General features: G+C 46.3%; 1 protein-coding gene across 1 annotated transcript in view; it reads left to right on the top strand.

Moving 5' to 3' along the window:
• Nucleotides 1-6,754: 6,754 nt before the first annotated feature.
• Nucleotides 6,755-16,728, top strand: part of LOC120920162 (NACHT, LRR and PYD domains-containing protein 12-like) — a 487,778-nt gene continuing 477,804 nt past the window's right edge. The window contains exons 1-3 of the mRNA XM_040332082.1: nt 6,755-6,845; nt 6,927-7,076; nt 13,085-13,203. Of these exons, the coding sequence (XP_040188016.1) occupies nt 13,173-13,203 (31 nt within the window). The 5' untranslated portion in view covers nt 6,755-6,845; nt 6,927-7,076; nt 13,085-13,172. The remainder of the gene's footprint in view (nt 6,846-6,926; nt 7,077-13,084; nt 13,204-16,728) is intronic.

Below are 16,728 nucleotides of genomic sequence, written 5' to 3'. Positions count from 1 at the left end.
ATGTCACAGCATGTGACCTCCTCCATAGGAAGTGATGTCACAGCATGTGACCTCCTCCATAGGAAGTGATGTCACAGCATGTGACCTCCTCCATAGGAAGTGATGTCACAGCATTTGACCTCCTCCATAGGAAGTGATGTCACAGCATGTGACCTCCTCCATAGGAAGTGATGTCACAGCATTTGACCTCCTCCATAGGAAGTGAGCTCACAGGGTGGGGGCTCCACACAGCAAATGCCCATATATGGATTTGACAACACAGGATGTGACAATATATGATAACCCTTCTAATAGGGATATTTAGATACATACAATATAGTACCAATACAAGACAACAGCAGCATAATACAACAATAATACAATAACCAATGAACACAGTTCTTGATCAGGGGAGCTTATCTGCAGGTGTATGCTCACGCCATTACACCAATGTTGGTCAGGCACTGAGAGACGACCAAAGCACACATCCGCTAAACCGACAATGCGTTTGCAGAGCGGACACATCCCCACAGGCAACTTTCTGTGCATTACAGAGGGACCCTTTTGCCGGCCGACATCCTCACTCCGCAAACACCCTTCTCCAAATCAGGAAGTTTATCTCAACCAGTCTCAGACTACCCCAGTCAGCTCTTTAGTTGCGGGTTGCGGAAGTACTAACACTGGGTGGCACTATGACAATACATATTAAATACATCTTCATAAAATCTCCACAACAGATACTGTATCTTTTATTTTTTCAAGGTATTATGTGTAGCGCAAAAAACTAAAAACCCCAGTGGTAATCAAATGCCACTAAAAGAAAGCGCTAATTGTAGGAAAAACATGATAAAAATGTTGTTTGGGGACTGCACAATTGTCATTTAAATTGTGACAGCGCTGAAAAGCTGAAAATTGGACTGGGCAGGAAGGGGGTGAAAGTGGCTGGTATTGAAGTGGTTAAAGTGGTTGCAAACCCATAACAAAAATGCAGCAAGACAAAGGAATAATGAGTTAGTATGCATCGCATACTAGCTTATTATGAAATACTTACCTTAGATCGAAGCTGGTGCAGCGGTCCCCGCACACCACTTTGACCGGCGACATGCGACATGTCTCTATGCAGTTATTTCCGGGTTTGCGGGCTCCGGCGCTGTGATTGGCCGGAGCCACGATGACGTCACTCCCATGCATGCCGGTCACGGCACACAGCAGCTGAAGAAACGGCACGGGCAAGCCGTTTCTTCAGTGCGCATGTGCCGATGATGTTTGCACATGTGGATACAGTAAATATCTCCGAAACGGTGCAAGTTTAGGAGATATTCACGGTACCTACTGGTAAGCCTTATTACAGACTTACCTGTAGTGAAAAGTGGTGTGTAAGGGTTTACAGCCACTTTAACCACTTAAGCCCCAGACCATTATGCAGGTAAAGGACCTGGCCCCTTTTTGCGATTCGGCACTGCGTCGCTTTAACTGACAATTGCGCGGTCGTGCGACGTGGCTCCCAAACAAAATTGGCGTTCTTTTTTTCCCACAAATAGAACTTTCTTTTGGTGGCAAAATCGCAATAAGTGTTTATTCATTGGTTTGTGCAAAAGTTATAGCGTCTACAAATTAGGGGATAGTTTTATGGCATTTTTATCAATAGTTTTTTTTTACTAGTAATGGCAGCAATCTCTTTTTTTTTTTTTTTCGTGACTGCGACATTATGGCGGACACATCGGACGCTTTTGACACATTTATGGGACCATTGTAATTTTCACAGCGAAAGGTGCTATAAAAATGCACTGATTACTGTAAAAATGGCAGTGAAGGGGTTAACCACTAGGGGGCGCTAAGGGGTTAAGTGTGTCCTGTTGTGTGTGTTTTTTTTTTTACTGTAGGGGGCGTGGCTGGACGTGTGACGTCACTGATCGCCGTTTCCTATGACAGGGAACAGACGATCAGTGACAAGCCACAGAGAAGAACGGTTAAGGTTTGTTTACACTCACCTCTCCCTGATCTTTAGCTCCTGTGACCCGTTCACGGGACACCGGTGGCGATCGGGTCCCGCAGGTGTGGTCACGGAGCTCAGGACTAGGTCACGAGCGCACCGCCGTCGGCGCCTGCGAGGCCCATGGCTGGGCTCTTAAAGGCGACGTACCTGTACGTGCCTGTGCCCAGCCATGCCCGGCGTGGAGGGGTCCTCAAGTGGTTAAAGTGGTTGTAAACTCTCACATATACCCAGTGAAGTGAACAGCTTTAGATAATACATAGAGATGAAACAAATCTCCCCACATAAGTTTTAAATGTATATCTGCCGTCTTCAGCTTTATATATTCTTTAGAATTTTCAGATTGTGTTAGAGATTTTTCTCTTCCTGTTTAGCACTGAGCACTGCAGTGAAGCCTGGGCAAACAGCCAAGACAGCTGATTGGAGGAAAGTCACACACCCCCTCTCCTCATAGGTAGAGCCTTTCAGAGCTGTTCCTTGAATAGTTCAGGGCACTGCTAATCTATTTATAGCATCAATAGTGTTCATTCGATCATTCATTCATTCAGGAGTTATCAGGCTGATAACAGAAGAATGGAGCAGGAGACAGCTACGGGACACAGTGCTTTAACCACTTGCCGCCCGCCAATGACAAATTGACGTCGGCAAAGTGGTTGTAGAATCCTGACTGGAAGTCATATGACGTCCTCAGGATTCTGAGCCACTGCGGGCATCGGGGCGGGGGCGCACATCGCGGCGATCGTTGTTGCTGGGTGTCAGTCTGACACCCCGCAACACCGATCAAGGTAAAGAGTCTCTCCCGGAGACTCTTTACCACGTGATCAGCCGTGTCCAATCATGGCTGATCACGATGTAAACAGGAAAAGCCGGTAATCGGCTTTTCCTCACTAGCGTCTGTCAGACGCGAGTAGAGGAAAGCCGATCAGCTGCTCCTGTGACAGGGTTTGTGCTGATCGATTATCAGCACAGCCCCCCCGAGGATGCTTACTTGACCACCAGGGATGCCCACTGGACCACCGGGGATGGCCACTAGACCACCAGGGATTAAAAAAAAAAGTATGCCACCCTAGACCACCAGGGATGAGGAGGACACAAAAAATGGATGCCAATCAGTGCCGCAATGGAGGCCAATCAGTGCCCACAATGGGCATCACTGATTGGCAGGCATTGTTTGGCACTGATTGGCATCCATTAGTACAACACATACGATAGTGCCCATCTGTGCCACCTACCAGTGCCCATCCGTGCCACCTACCAGTGCCCATCCATGCCGCCTATCCGTGCCCATCTGTGTCGCCTAGCCGTGCCGCCTATCTGTGCCCATCTGTGCCACCTATCCGTGCCGCCTATCCAAGCCCATCCATGCCGCCTATCAGTGCCGCATATTAGTGCCCATCAATGCCACCACATCAGTGCCACCTCATCGGTGCCCATCAGTGCAGCCTTATCAGTGCCCGTCAGTGCAGTACCATCAGTGCTCATCCGTGAAGGAGAAAACGTACTTATTTACAATGTTTTATAACAGAAACAAAAAAAAACTTTTTTTCTAAAATTTGGGTCATTTTTTTTGCAGAAAATAAAAATCCCAGAGGTGATCGAATACCACCAAAAGAAAGCTCTATTTGTGGGTACAAAATGATAAAAATTTTGTTTGGGTACAGTGTAGCACGACCGCGCAATTGTCATTCAAAGTGCAACAGCGCTGAAAGCTAAAAATTGGTCTGGGTGGGAAGGTGCGCAAGTGTCCTGTATGGAAGTGATTAAAGAGATAAGAAAACAGGAAAAAAAAAAAAAACACTGTAAATATATATGTGCCCAGCTCACATTTCATGAATTGGGTTTACATCCACTTTAACCACTTGCCGCCCGCCAATGACATATTGACGTCGGCAAAGTGGTTGTAGAATCCTGACTGGACGTCATATGACGTCCTCAGGATTCTGAGCCGCTGCGCGCCCCCGGGGGCGTGCATCGCGGCGATCGTTGTTGCGGGGTGTCAGTCTGACACCCCGCAACACCGATCTCGGTAAAGAGTCTCTCACGGAGACTCTTTACCACGTGATCAGCCGTGTCCAACCACGGCTGATCACGATGTAAACAGGAAGAGCCGTTCATGGCTCTTCCTCACTCGCGTCTGACAGACGCGAGTAGAGGAGAGCCGATCGGCGGCTCTCCTGACAGGGGGGGTTCGCGCTGATTGTTTATTAGCGCAGCCCCCCCTCGGATCGCCACACTGGACCACTAGGGAAGCCCACCCTGGACCAGGGAAGGGCAAAAAAATAAAAAATAAAAAGGGGCAAAAAAAAAAAAAAAAAAGTCTGGGCAAAAAAAAAAAAAGCATTAAAAAAAAAAAAGATGCCAATCAGTGCCCACAAATGGGCACTGATTGGCACACATGGGTAAATCAGTGCCGCCCCACAGTGTCCATCAGTGCCACCCCACAGTGTCCATCAGTGCCACCTTACAGTGTCCATCAGTGCCACCCCACAGTGCCCATCCATGCCCAGTGCCCACCTATCAGTGCCCATCTGTGCCACCCATAAGTATCCATCAGTGCCGCCCATGAGTGCCCATCTGTGCCGCCTATGAGTGCCCAGTGTCGCCCATGAGTGCCCATAAGTGCCGCCCATGAGTGCCCATCAGTGCCGCCCATGAGTGCCCATCAGTGCCGACTATGTGTGCCCATCAGTGCCGACTATGTGTGCCCATCAGTGCTGCACACCAGCGCCGCCAATCAGTGCCACCTCATCTGTGCCCGTCAGTACTACCTCATCGATGTCCATCAGTGCCATCTCATCGGTGCCCATCAGTGCCGCCATATCAGTGCCCGTAATTGAAAGAGAAAACTTACTTATTTACAAAAAAATTAACAGAAAAAAATAAAAACTTATTTTTTTTTTCAAAATTTTCAGTCTTTTTTTAGTTGTTGCGCAAAAAAAAAAAAATCGCAGAGGTGATCAAATACCACCAAAAGAAAGCTCTATTTGTGGGGAAAAAAGGACGCCAATTTTGTTTGGGTACAGTGTAGCATGACCGTGCAATTGCCATTCAAAGTGCGACAGTGCTGAAAGCTGAAAATTGGCTTGGGCGGGAAGGTGCGCAAGTGTCCTGTATGGAAGTGGTTAAAGAGAGATAAGAAAACAGGAAAAAAAAAAAAAAAACACTGTAAATATATATGTGCCCAGCTCACATTTCATGAATTGGGTTTACATCCACTTTAAAGAAAAGATTGTTTTTTGGCCCATCATCTCATAATACTTGAACGAGAGGACCATCCCAATTTATTTTGCAGGGTTTTATATAATTTACAGCTCTGTAATACACACTTGTTCAGAACCTGGCTCAAATTTCCATTGACTTTAATAGGACTTTTGGTTCAGGAATTCCTTATTTCAGCGTTTAAGAAATTTTAAAAACCTTGGACAATCCAAGTGATTGAAATTTTCAGAAATTTGCTCTACTCTAACTAGGATATTATTTTTGAAGAACTACAGGTCTCAGCATGCACCTACAAAAAAAAGAGTATGCTGAAATCTGCAGTGGTTTGGTAATAATAAAGACCGAAAGCCTGCAAAAGACTGCTACTCACTTGCTGAGGAACTGCAGGTCACAGCATGCTCATCTGCATGGAGCATGCTGGGATATGTAGTTCCTTTATGGTAAAAAAAAGAGCAGTAGACTACAAGAAGAAGTTTTCCTCCTGTTGAAGAACCACAAGTCACAGCATGCACTGCTGGTCTGCCGGGAGAAGTAGGTCTAATGTAGTAAGAAGGCTTTTTTAGAGACCGATTTGTAATAATATGTAAAGCTGCAGATCAGTGGCGGTGCGTCCATAAGGGGCGCATTGGCGCCGCCCCCTCTCTTCAGCCACCCCCCTCTATCACCAATAGATAGATTCATGCATTGCATGAATCTAACCATGGCCGCCGCTGCCACCCCTTATTCAGGCTCCTGTCCCCTTTTCGAGCGCCGGGTGCCTGAATTATAGCTGTGGGGCTCTAATAGGTGTCAAAAATTGGTGATAGAGGAGGTGGCAGGAGAGAGGGCGTGGCGCCAATGCACCCCTTATGGATGCACAGCCACTGATGAAGGAGCAGATGCTGGGCAGGGGGGCACAGTGGGAGCATTTGATTGGCACAGTGGGAGCATTTGATTGGCACGGTGGGAGCATTTAATGGGCACGGTGGGAGCATTTAATGGGCACGGTGGCAGCGTTTGATGGGCACGGTGGCAGCGTTTGATGGGCACGGTGGCAGCGTTTGATGGGCACGGTGGCAGCGTTTGATGGGCACGGTGGCAGCGTTTGATGGGCACGGTGGCAGCGTTTGATGGGCACGGTGGCAGCGTTTGATGGACACGGTGGCAGCGTTTGATGGACACGGTGGCAGCGTTTGATGGACACGGTGGCAGCGTTTGATGGGCACAGTGGCAGCTTTGTTTTTTTTTTGTTTTGTTTTCAGAATTGTTCATTTTGTTTGCGCCCTCTAAAAAAATTGAGCACCAACCGCTGCTGCAGATAAACAAACATAAATATAACAAATATTGTCGTACGATGGTATGTGTATTGAGATGAAATGTAAATTGCATTACAATAACTAAAAGAAAATGTCTACAGATGACTTGTGCTGAGAATCTTCCTCACTAGAGCAGGAATACAATGGAGGGGACGGTCAGATCTCACACACACCTAGGAAGCAACACATTGCATTCCTGACTATACACACCTACAGTCATATGACACTGTGGGAGGGCTGTGCATGACAAAAGTTCCCCAGAGAAGGAAATTGTGTCGTATATGTAATTGAAAGCATTTCACCGCACCCATCAGCCATTTTATATGAGAAGGGCTTTGAAAGAAAACATTAATCTAGAGGTAAATAAGACGGACTTTGTTACAGTTGTAGTATTTCCTAGATGATAAAATGTTATTGATTGCTTTCTGAATGCTTTTTAGAGTTTACATTTTATTATCCTCTGTCTGAGTGACTCTGAAATTGGAAGATAGGAGAGACAGTGAGCCGTCTAACATATCGAGGAGGAGAATACAAGACCTCAGGCATGAGATGGATGGACACTGGGTTCACACCTATGCGAATTGGATGAGGTTCGTTCCCCCCCCCCCCCCCCCCACATCCAATTCTCATGACAGGAGAGAGTGCCCGGCTCTCTATGGAGTCGGTTCACATATCTCTGGGGCATCTTTGGCTTCGTTTCAGGGCCGAATCGAGGCAAAGAATCGGCCCGATACGTCCCTGAGACAGAGAACAGGGACGCACAGCATTCCTGTGCGATCCACGGCCGTCTGCAGTGTTACCCCAGATGTGGTTGTTCCTTGTACTCCTGAGCACTACCGCCTTCTCCTTTGACTTGTAATATTTGTTGTTGTGTATTTTTTTTTCTTGCTACTGTGCAAGTCATAGGATTGTCCTTAGAGATACATAGTGGAGGTTATTAACCACTTCTCTACTTTGGGTGTTTTTCAGATTCGGTGTTTACAAGACTAAAACATTTTTTTTTGCTAAAAAATTACTTAAAACCCCCAAACATATATATATATATTTTTTTTCTAACACCCTAGAGAATAAAATGGCGATTATTGCAATACTTTTTGTCGTACCATATTTGCGCAGCGGTCTTACAAGCGCACTTTTTTTGGAAAAAATTCACTTTTTTTAATTAAAAAATAAGACAGTAATAAAATTTGGCCCAATCTTATTATATATTGTGAAAGATAATGTTACGCCGAGTAAAATGATACCCAACATGTCACGCTTAAAAATTGCACCCACTCGTGGCATAGCGTCAAACTTTTACCCTTAAAAATCTCGATAGGCAACATTTAAAAAATTCTATAGGTTGCATTTTTTGAGCTACAGAGGAGGTCTAGGGCTATAATTATTGCTCTCGCTCCAACGATCGCGGCGATACCTCACTTGTGTGGTTTGAATACCGTTTTCATATGCGGACGCTACTCACGTATGCGTTCGCTTCTGCGCGCGAGCTCGTCGGGACGGGGCGCTTTAAAACTTTTTTTTTTTTCTTATTATTTTTATTTATTTTATTATTTTTTTACACTAGAAAAAAATTTTTTTTTTATCACTTTTATTCCTATTACAAGGAATGTAAACATCCCTTGTAATAGAAAAAAGCATGACAGGTCCTCTTAAATATGAGATCTGGGGTCAAAAAGACCTCAGATCTCATATTTGGGCTTAAAAGCAAAAAAAAAAAAGTAAATTTTGTCATTTAAAAAAATGACAACAAAAAAATTGTCTCTTTAAGACGCTCGGTGGGACTGACGTTTTGACGTCACTTCCGCCCAGCAATGCTATGGGACGGGTGGGGGCCATCTTGCCCTCACTCGTATTCCCACAGAGCAGGCTGAAGCACCCAAACGCCTCCGCCGCTACCGACGGCTCCGGTAAGCGGCGGAGGGCGCGGGAGAGCGGCAGGAGGCCTCCTTCCGCCGCCGATAACGGTGATCTCGCAGCGAATCCGCCGTTATCTTTTACAGGATCGCTCACACTAAAGATGGATACCTCGGTTGTGGCAGCAGCTGCTGCCGTTACCGAGATATCCATCTTTAAAGTGCCGCCATAAAAAGACGTAAGGCGGTCGGCAAGTGGTTAAAGCGGATGTCCGCTGAAAAAAAAAATATTAAAAGTCAGCAGCTACAAATACTGCAGCTGCTGACTTTTAATACTAGGACACTTGCCTGTCCTGGAGTCCAGCGCCGTCCGCAGCAGAGGAAGAGCGATCGCTTGTCACTCTGCTGCCCCCCTGCCATTCTCGGTGAGGGAACCAGGAAGTGAAGTGCTCCGGCTTCAGTGCCCGGTTCCCTACAGCGCATGCGTGAGTCACGCTGCGCCTGCTGATTGGCTCCTGCTGTGCTCTGGAAGCCGAGTGTTCCCAGCACACAACGAGGGGATAGGAGGTGACGGGAGGTGACGTCCTGCCTGCAGTCTGCCCGCAGACTGTGTGGCCGGAAGTGGGTGCAAATACCTGTCTTTAGACAAGTATCTGCACCCCACTCCCCCCTGAAAGGTGTCAAATGTGACACCGGAGGGGGGGAGGGTTCCGATCAGCTGGAGTTCCGATTTAACTAAAGGCATAGAGAGTGACACATATCTGGAGAGCGAATAGCGATGCGCACCCCGAATAATGGAACAAATAAAGGGCCCCCCAATGGGTTTTTTAGGCAGAGAAATTGGAGCAGTATGCTGGATTATAAGTAAAAAAGTTTAATAAATATGTGCATGAACATACAATCAATTCAAAGCTCTAGTGAAGGAATTATATAAATGCGCACACACAAAATGTACAAACACAGCATATACAAGCACAGCATTACTATACAGTTATACAAGTACAATGCATCTGAATATGTTCCTGCGCGTTTCGATCTCAAGGGATCTTCTTCAGAGGATAAATAATTTGCTGCAAAAAAAATCATATGGTGAGTATTAGTTCATTACCTGGGTGTATCCCCTAAGGCAGGGATATGCAATTAGCAGACCTCCAGCTGTTGCAGAACTACAAATTCCATAAGGCATAGCAAGACTCTGACAGCCACAAGAATGACACCCAGAGGCAGAGGCATGATGGAACTTGTAGTTTTGCAACAGCTGGAGGTCCGCTAATTGCATATCACTGCCCTAAGGTAAGAAATACACAATATGTAATTACCAATTAGTTGTGTGTTATAAACATAGCTTCCAATCAAAGCTCCGCCAGAAAAGGTGCTACAGGCAAATCCACCTTGCACTACGAGTGCAAAGTGCACTTGAAATTGCAGTCGCTGTAGATCAGAGGGAGACATGCAAGGAAAATAGAAAACAGCATTTTAGCTTGCACATGATTGGATAATAAAAATCAGCAGAGCTTCCCCTCATTTCAGATCTTCCCCTCGGATCTACAATGACTGCACTTCCAAGTGCAATTTTTAAGAGCACTTTATTTGGCTTAAGTAAATAACCCCCAATGTATGTTCCAGCAAACCTTCAAATTGAAGAAAAACCTATAAACTAAAGCTATTCAATGTTTAGATTACCCTAAGGCCCCTTTCACACTGGGGCGGTTTGCAAGCTCTATTGCACTAAAAATAGCACCTGCAAACCGACCCTAAACCACGGCTGCTGTGTCTCCAGTGTGAAAGACCCAAGGGCTTTCACACTGGAGTGGTGCACTAGCGGGACCGCTCCAAAAGTCCTGCTAGCAGCATCTTTGGAGCAGTGAGAGGAGCGGTGTGTTTACCGCTCCTTCCCATTGAAAGCAATGGGAAACAGCGGCTATACCGCTGGCAATGCGCCTCTGCCTTTGGCCGCTAGCGGGGGTTAAAACTGCACTGCTAGCAGCCGAATACCACAGCAATTCTGGCGGGATAGCACCAGTAAAAATATTGGCGCTATACCACCACTACACCTCCTGCCCAGTGTAAAAGGAGCTTAACTAGCCCCTAATAACTCCCCTTTCTTGTAGCTATTTTCTGTATTTGTTTTTGTTTTTATGGATCCTGTGTAAACATTTTGTTACTTGTACTTTGTTTTTGTAGCTTTGCATCAACATTGTTTAGAAGACAGCCTGTAGGTTTATAGCCAGATTCACGTAGGCGGGCGCAACGTTAGGCAGGCGTAGCATATCGCATATACGCTATGCCGCCGTATGTCAGAGAGGCAAGTGCTGTATTCACAGCACTTGCCTCCTAAGTTACAGCGGCGTAGCGTAGCGTAAATGTGCAGGCCTCAGCGTGCCTAATTCAAATGAGGTTGAGGGGGCGTGTTTTATGTAAATTACTCAAGACCCGACGTGATTGACGTTTTTCTACGAACGGAGCATGCGCCGTCCGTGGACATATCCTAGTGTGCATTGCTCCAAAGTACGCCGCAAGGACGTATTGGTTTTGACGTGAACGTAAATTACGTACAGCCCCATTCACGGACGACTTACGCAAACGACGTACATTTTTCCAATTTCGACGCGGGAATGACGGCCATACTTAACATTGACTAGTCCAGCTATTCGTTCGACTAACTTTACGCCGGGAATCGCCTTACGTAAACGGCGTATCTTTACTCCGACGGGCAAGCGTACGTTCGTGAATCGGTGTATCTCGCTGATTTACGCATTCTAGGTGTAAATCAGCGTTCACGCCCCTAGCGGCCGGCAGGACCTAGACAGCTAAGATACGACGGCGCAGGCCGTCGTATCTTAGCTAGGTTTAAGTGTATATCAGTTTGAGCATACACTTAAATATACGACGGCTTAGATTCCGAATTACGACGGCGTATCTACTGATACGCCGGCGTAACTATTTGTGAATCTGGCTATTGGTTTACAATTGTGTTTGGGTTACAGTCATTCCTGGTTCAGACCGGTGTGACTTGTCATGTCATTTTACAGTTTAAAATCACATGACAAGTCACCCCCTATTTGTGCCTATGGAACCGTTCAAATCAGTGTGACTCCGACTTGCACCAATTTTGAAAAAGGTTCCTGCGCTATTCTTGGAGATTTCATGTACGACTTGCATAGACACCTGTGCATGAAGCCGCACATGAAATCGCACTGACTGGCAGCTTTGAAATGATGCTGAAGTAGCACAATTTTAAGACCATTCAGTGTGAACCACTCCTAAAACTAGGCAGTAGAGTTAGGCTGGGTTCACACTAGTCTGGTGCGAATTGCATCTCCGTTTTCTTTGTAAAGAGAAAATTGATTCATTCAGTGGTTCCTCTCCATTGTGGCTGCGGACAGCTGACCAGTGAGAGGGGTAGGTGTAGGAGGAGGGGGAGATAATTCCTGTTCAGAACGGAACACATCTGCAAATCGGATGCGTTCCCATTGAAGATTAATAGGTAGATTCAGAAAGAGTTAGGCCGGCTTATCTACAGATAAGCCGACCTAACTCTGAGTCTGCACCGACCTATGTTTAAGTGTATTCTCTAACAGAGATACACTTAAACATATCTAAGATAGGACGGCGCAAGCTGTCCTATCTTAGATTGCAATGTTGTGGCTGACCGCTAGGTGGCGCTTCTATTGCGGTCGGCGTAGATTATGTAAATGAGCTTTTACGAAGATTCCCGAACGTACGCGAGCCCGCCGCAGTCGATTAACGTTGTTTCCGTAAGGCCTTAGGCGGCCTAAAGTTAGAGCTATGCTCTAGTGGCCTAGCCAATGTTAAGTATGGCCGCCGTTCCCGCCGCGAGGTTCGAATTTTTTACGTCGTTTGCGCAAGTCGTCCGCGAATCGGGAGTTATGTCGTTTACGTACACGTCAAAATCAATAGGCCCGTACGGCGTCCTTAGCCGCAATGTGCACTGGGAAATGTAGGCGCCCGGCGCATGCGCAGTGGCAAAAAACGTCAAAAAACGTGAGGTCAAGCCTCATTTCCATACAACACGCCCCCCTCCAACAAATTTGAATTAGGCGCCCTTACGCCCGCTCGTTTGAGGCTACACCGCCGTAAATTAGCAGGCAAGTAGATTGTGAATCACTACTAGCCTAGTTAATTTACGGCGGTGTAGCCTAAACAGGCGAGGCTACGCCGCCCTAAAGTAAAGCCCATCTACCTGAATCTACCTATAAGTGCCTGCAATTTGCACTGCACTGTCTAGAAAACGCACCCGTTTTTTGTGCGATGCGAAGTGTGAACCAGACATGTTTTCAAATATTCTGTGAATTGTATGTGGTATAATCTAATTCGCAATAGTGTGAACCCAGCCTTAAATTATTACTGCTCCTTTCAGCTGGACGGGGTTCTAAGTATGTTGTGACCTCCATGCTTTGCTTCATGGAATGGTGAAATTGACCCTCCATCATGTTTATCGGGCAGTACATTCTCAGAATGTGACCCATTTATGTGAATAGGGCCGTGCCACAGCTGCAAGCCTAGTGCACCCACGTTGTGGCACGGTATTCTTATTCAAGAACCCTGTCAAAAAAATCAGGAGGTGTCAGTATGCATGTTGGGGTGCCATTAAAAATTAATGGGAATGCACCCCATAGTCGTGGTACAAAATGTGAACGCAGCCTATGAGAAATGTTGCATGGCTCTTATAAATGACTGATTATTTTTCATCTATCAACATTTATTGAACATTGACATTACAGATTATTAGAAGAGTGATGATTATGTGAAGTGTCTCGGTGTACCCAACAAACTGATTTCTGCTCTAACTGAACCAATCACAATTCAGAAATGAAAAGGTCCTACCCGTCGGAATCGCCTGGTAAGCATCAATAAATCTTTTACTTACATTTGTATTATTCGTACAGAGAAATACACCTAGTAAAATAACCTAGTTGTGACAGACTCACCCGGGACATCCCCGGACCCTCTTATGTCTAAAATAATCCTATGTCCACTAGGGGCATAGGATGACTGAGAAATTATATCTTGGACTACCTGAGGTGGGATCTTAACTCAACGGGTTAATTGTTAGAGTGACTTATTCATACTGTTGAGACACATACTGTTAGATGCTTATGTCCTCACCTCCAGCCATCTGTCTGTCCTCTGTGCTAATTGACCCTGCTATTGTGTGAAGACGTCCTGTGTTTACACTTATGATAATGTGTATTGTATAGCAGGTGAGCGAGAAGACATGATGTCTACTCGCCTAGTCTGGGTAAATGATTAGTTAATTAGCTCATGGTAATTTATGTTCTGGTTACCTCCTCTAACTGTATATAAGGTTGTATTCTTGGTTCTATTAAACACTCCATGTTAAGCAGACAAACAAGTCTCGTCTCGTTGTGTGCTCAAGAGCAGCTGTAATATCTGATATCTATATCCAGACTGATAGGAAGCGGTATATGACGGAAGCACTCAAGCGGAGTGTGGGACGTTCCGTTACACTAGTAAATAATTTACTAAAGATACATATTCAAATTTGTTTTATGAACAATATATTTTTAGAAAGCTTGCAGCTGAAGCTTAGTATTTTTTGGGGGGTGAGGAGGTGTACTGTATAGCATGGTTTCTTAACCTGTGGAAACGATGCCTGTGCCACCGCTACACAGTCCTATGCTTGCAGAGTTGCAGCGGTATGAGTGCGCTCCTGCATTTATTCACTTCCTTCTCCGCTCGGCCAGACAGGAGCTTCCTAGGCCCCATCCAGTGTGACGTCATTTAGAGGCCAGGAGCCAGGATGAAAGAGGAGCAGTGCGGCCACCCCAATCTTTTTTTCCATGTTTTGACTTATTAGTATGTGACTAATTAGTATCTTTAGCGCAGGGGACTGTTTTTTCACATATGCTAAACCACTGATACAGTTTAACCACTTAAGGATCAGACCTCTTTTTCAGACTTGGTTTTTACAAGTTAAAATATTTTTTCTCTTATCGTCCATGGACGGACACAGCTCCTTAAATCTTGACAAGTGGGTTATGTTCCCTGTTTACAGGAGAGGACTAGGCAGAAATATGTTAAATAGTTAAATACATGTTACATTAACAGAGTTAAAGCTCAATGGCAGCAAGCCTGCCCTCCATGTGTGCGACCCAGGGTTCAAATCCTGGGCATGCTAGGTTCCGACTCAGCGTTGGAGTATCTAGTGTTGATCCAGACTCCTTGGTGGCGAAGGTCCTTCTTCCCCTGGAGAAATTGCAGACTCTTCAGTCTGCGGTGAAGGTATTGGCATCATGCAATCGGTCTTCTCTCCAGGCGCCTGCTGGTTCGGGGCCCGTGGGTAGCCTCCTTCAAGGCGGTACTGTATGCCCAGTTCTACACTCTGGTTTTCCAGGGGAAATACTGTCCAGGTGGTTGAAATCTCTTGTCTCTGAAATCATCAGATTCCGGTGTGCCACCTAGTCAGAGTCTCTCTGAGTTGGTGACAGAGATCCCCGACTCTTCGGTCCGGGAAGTTGTTTCGGCTCCCTTGCAGGAGGTGAGCCTCACAGGGCATGGCTCTCCTGGCCGCTCCTCTCTGCCACAAGGGTGTCAAAGTTAGTGGCCATGTCTAGTGATCTGGTACAGACGCGTCAGTCACGCTGGTGGCCCTTTGGGGTCTGTATCGGCGACTTTTTGCCGTTCCTCCATGGTAGTTGCTTCCTCGGCTGCTCCACAAAATGTGGAGGCTAAGGAGATCCCGGTGATTCTAAATCGGTCCAGATTGACCTCTGCGTCCTTGGTACGCCGATATCGGGTGCCTGGTAGCGGAGGTACCCTAGCGGTTGCCAGGGCAGGAGGTCCCTCTGTCTCGAGGTCCCATACTTCCTCCTGTTGTACAGTCACTAGAAAAAAGCAGCGCAGCGCTACAAACAAAACACATAAAAAATAATAAGATAAAATAGCAAGTCCAAAAAATGATCAATCGGAGAGAAAGGGAGGGTTAAACTGACTCCTGGAACCTCACTGAGGTGTTCAGATGCAAACTCCTTAAAACACAGCAAACAGGTATCCTTAAATAGAAGTACAAACCGCTCACCTGAACGAATGGACCTGTGTGTGAGCAGCAGGTCAAATGCGCTGTCCCTCAAAAGGGGGGATATGGATATAACCGTGCCTCCTTGGAAGGTCCCTTTCTCCAAACAACTCCTGAGGATGGATGGTCATCCGGTACACTCTCACGTGGAATGGTGTCATGGAAGGGTAAAAAGCAGACACATAGTGCTCTCCGTATGATCACAATAACAATAAAATGTATTAAAAAGATGGGGTACTCACAAATAAAGCACTATAACCTAGTGCATGGAAAATGAGCGTACAACAATAAAAAGACCAGGTAGGTGGCTGTCCTGACATCAATTAAAGCCCCCCGCACGCGTATCGTCCCAAGGCACAGGACTTCTTCAGCGGATAAGGGGCTACTGTGTTAGGATTCAATATATGGCAGCAGGACCCAATTAGGCCAATTAGACAAAACCCCGCCCCAAGATAAAATATACCCATCTCAGGATATTTAAAAACAAACAAAGCCATCACCGCTGTAATGGGGAACTACATGGTACAGACAGACAGATTGACCATAAAAATATCATAACTGTAAGCAAGGAACAATATTCTAATGTACACAGGCAGCCCTCAAGTAATTAAACATCGCAGCAGCTCACCAATACAGTCTCCATACAATGTATACAGGAGACTGATAAAATGGAAAAAGCAAACAGTGTTTACCTACTGACCTTAACGATCCATACCGGACAGTGAAGCTAGGACTGAAAAACATAATCGCCATAGACCACGGCGTCCTCCATAGCGTCACGTAACCATAACAGGTCACATGACATAGCGTTGCCAAGGAGCCCACGCTGGACGCTAGAGTACAGGAGATGCCGCCCAACGTGGGCGGCAACCTATGCAGCGTGAACCGCCCCTTCTGGGCGGCAACACTAAGGCGCTAAACTGAGGGCAACCCCAGTGACGAACGTCGCTGTAGGCGGCAACATGTGCAACGGGGACCGCCCCTTATGGGCGGCAACAGCACATTGCCATACTCAGGGAAACCTCAATGACGTGGCGCCGCTATAACCGCCCATCATAGGCGGCGGCCTCACATTGCTGGCACACAGGAAAATACTCAGAGTCCTGACACGCCTCTCATACTTAGAGCATGAGAACTCGACGTAGATTGCATCTAACATAGGAGATGGATTAAAGTCACACAGCAACACTGCAGACAAAAGCCAGAACCGAAGGCATTAAGACAGGGAGGAGATGGGAGGGGAGGGGAGGACAAAAACACTAAACATTGCCCAGACAAGCATCTTGTTTAGGATCATTAATAAAGAACGATAACATACATAACTAGAGC

Source organism: Rana temporaria, chromosome 13 (genome assembly GCF_905171775.1).
Source record: "Rana temporaria chromosome 13, aRanTem1.1, whole genome shotgun sequence".
Taxonomy (NCBI): Eukaryota; Metazoa; Chordata; class Amphibia; order Anura; family Ranidae; genus Rana; species Rana temporaria.
The sequence above is the reverse complement of the archived record's forward strand: the minus strand, read 5'-3'. Positions and strand labels throughout refer to the sequence as shown.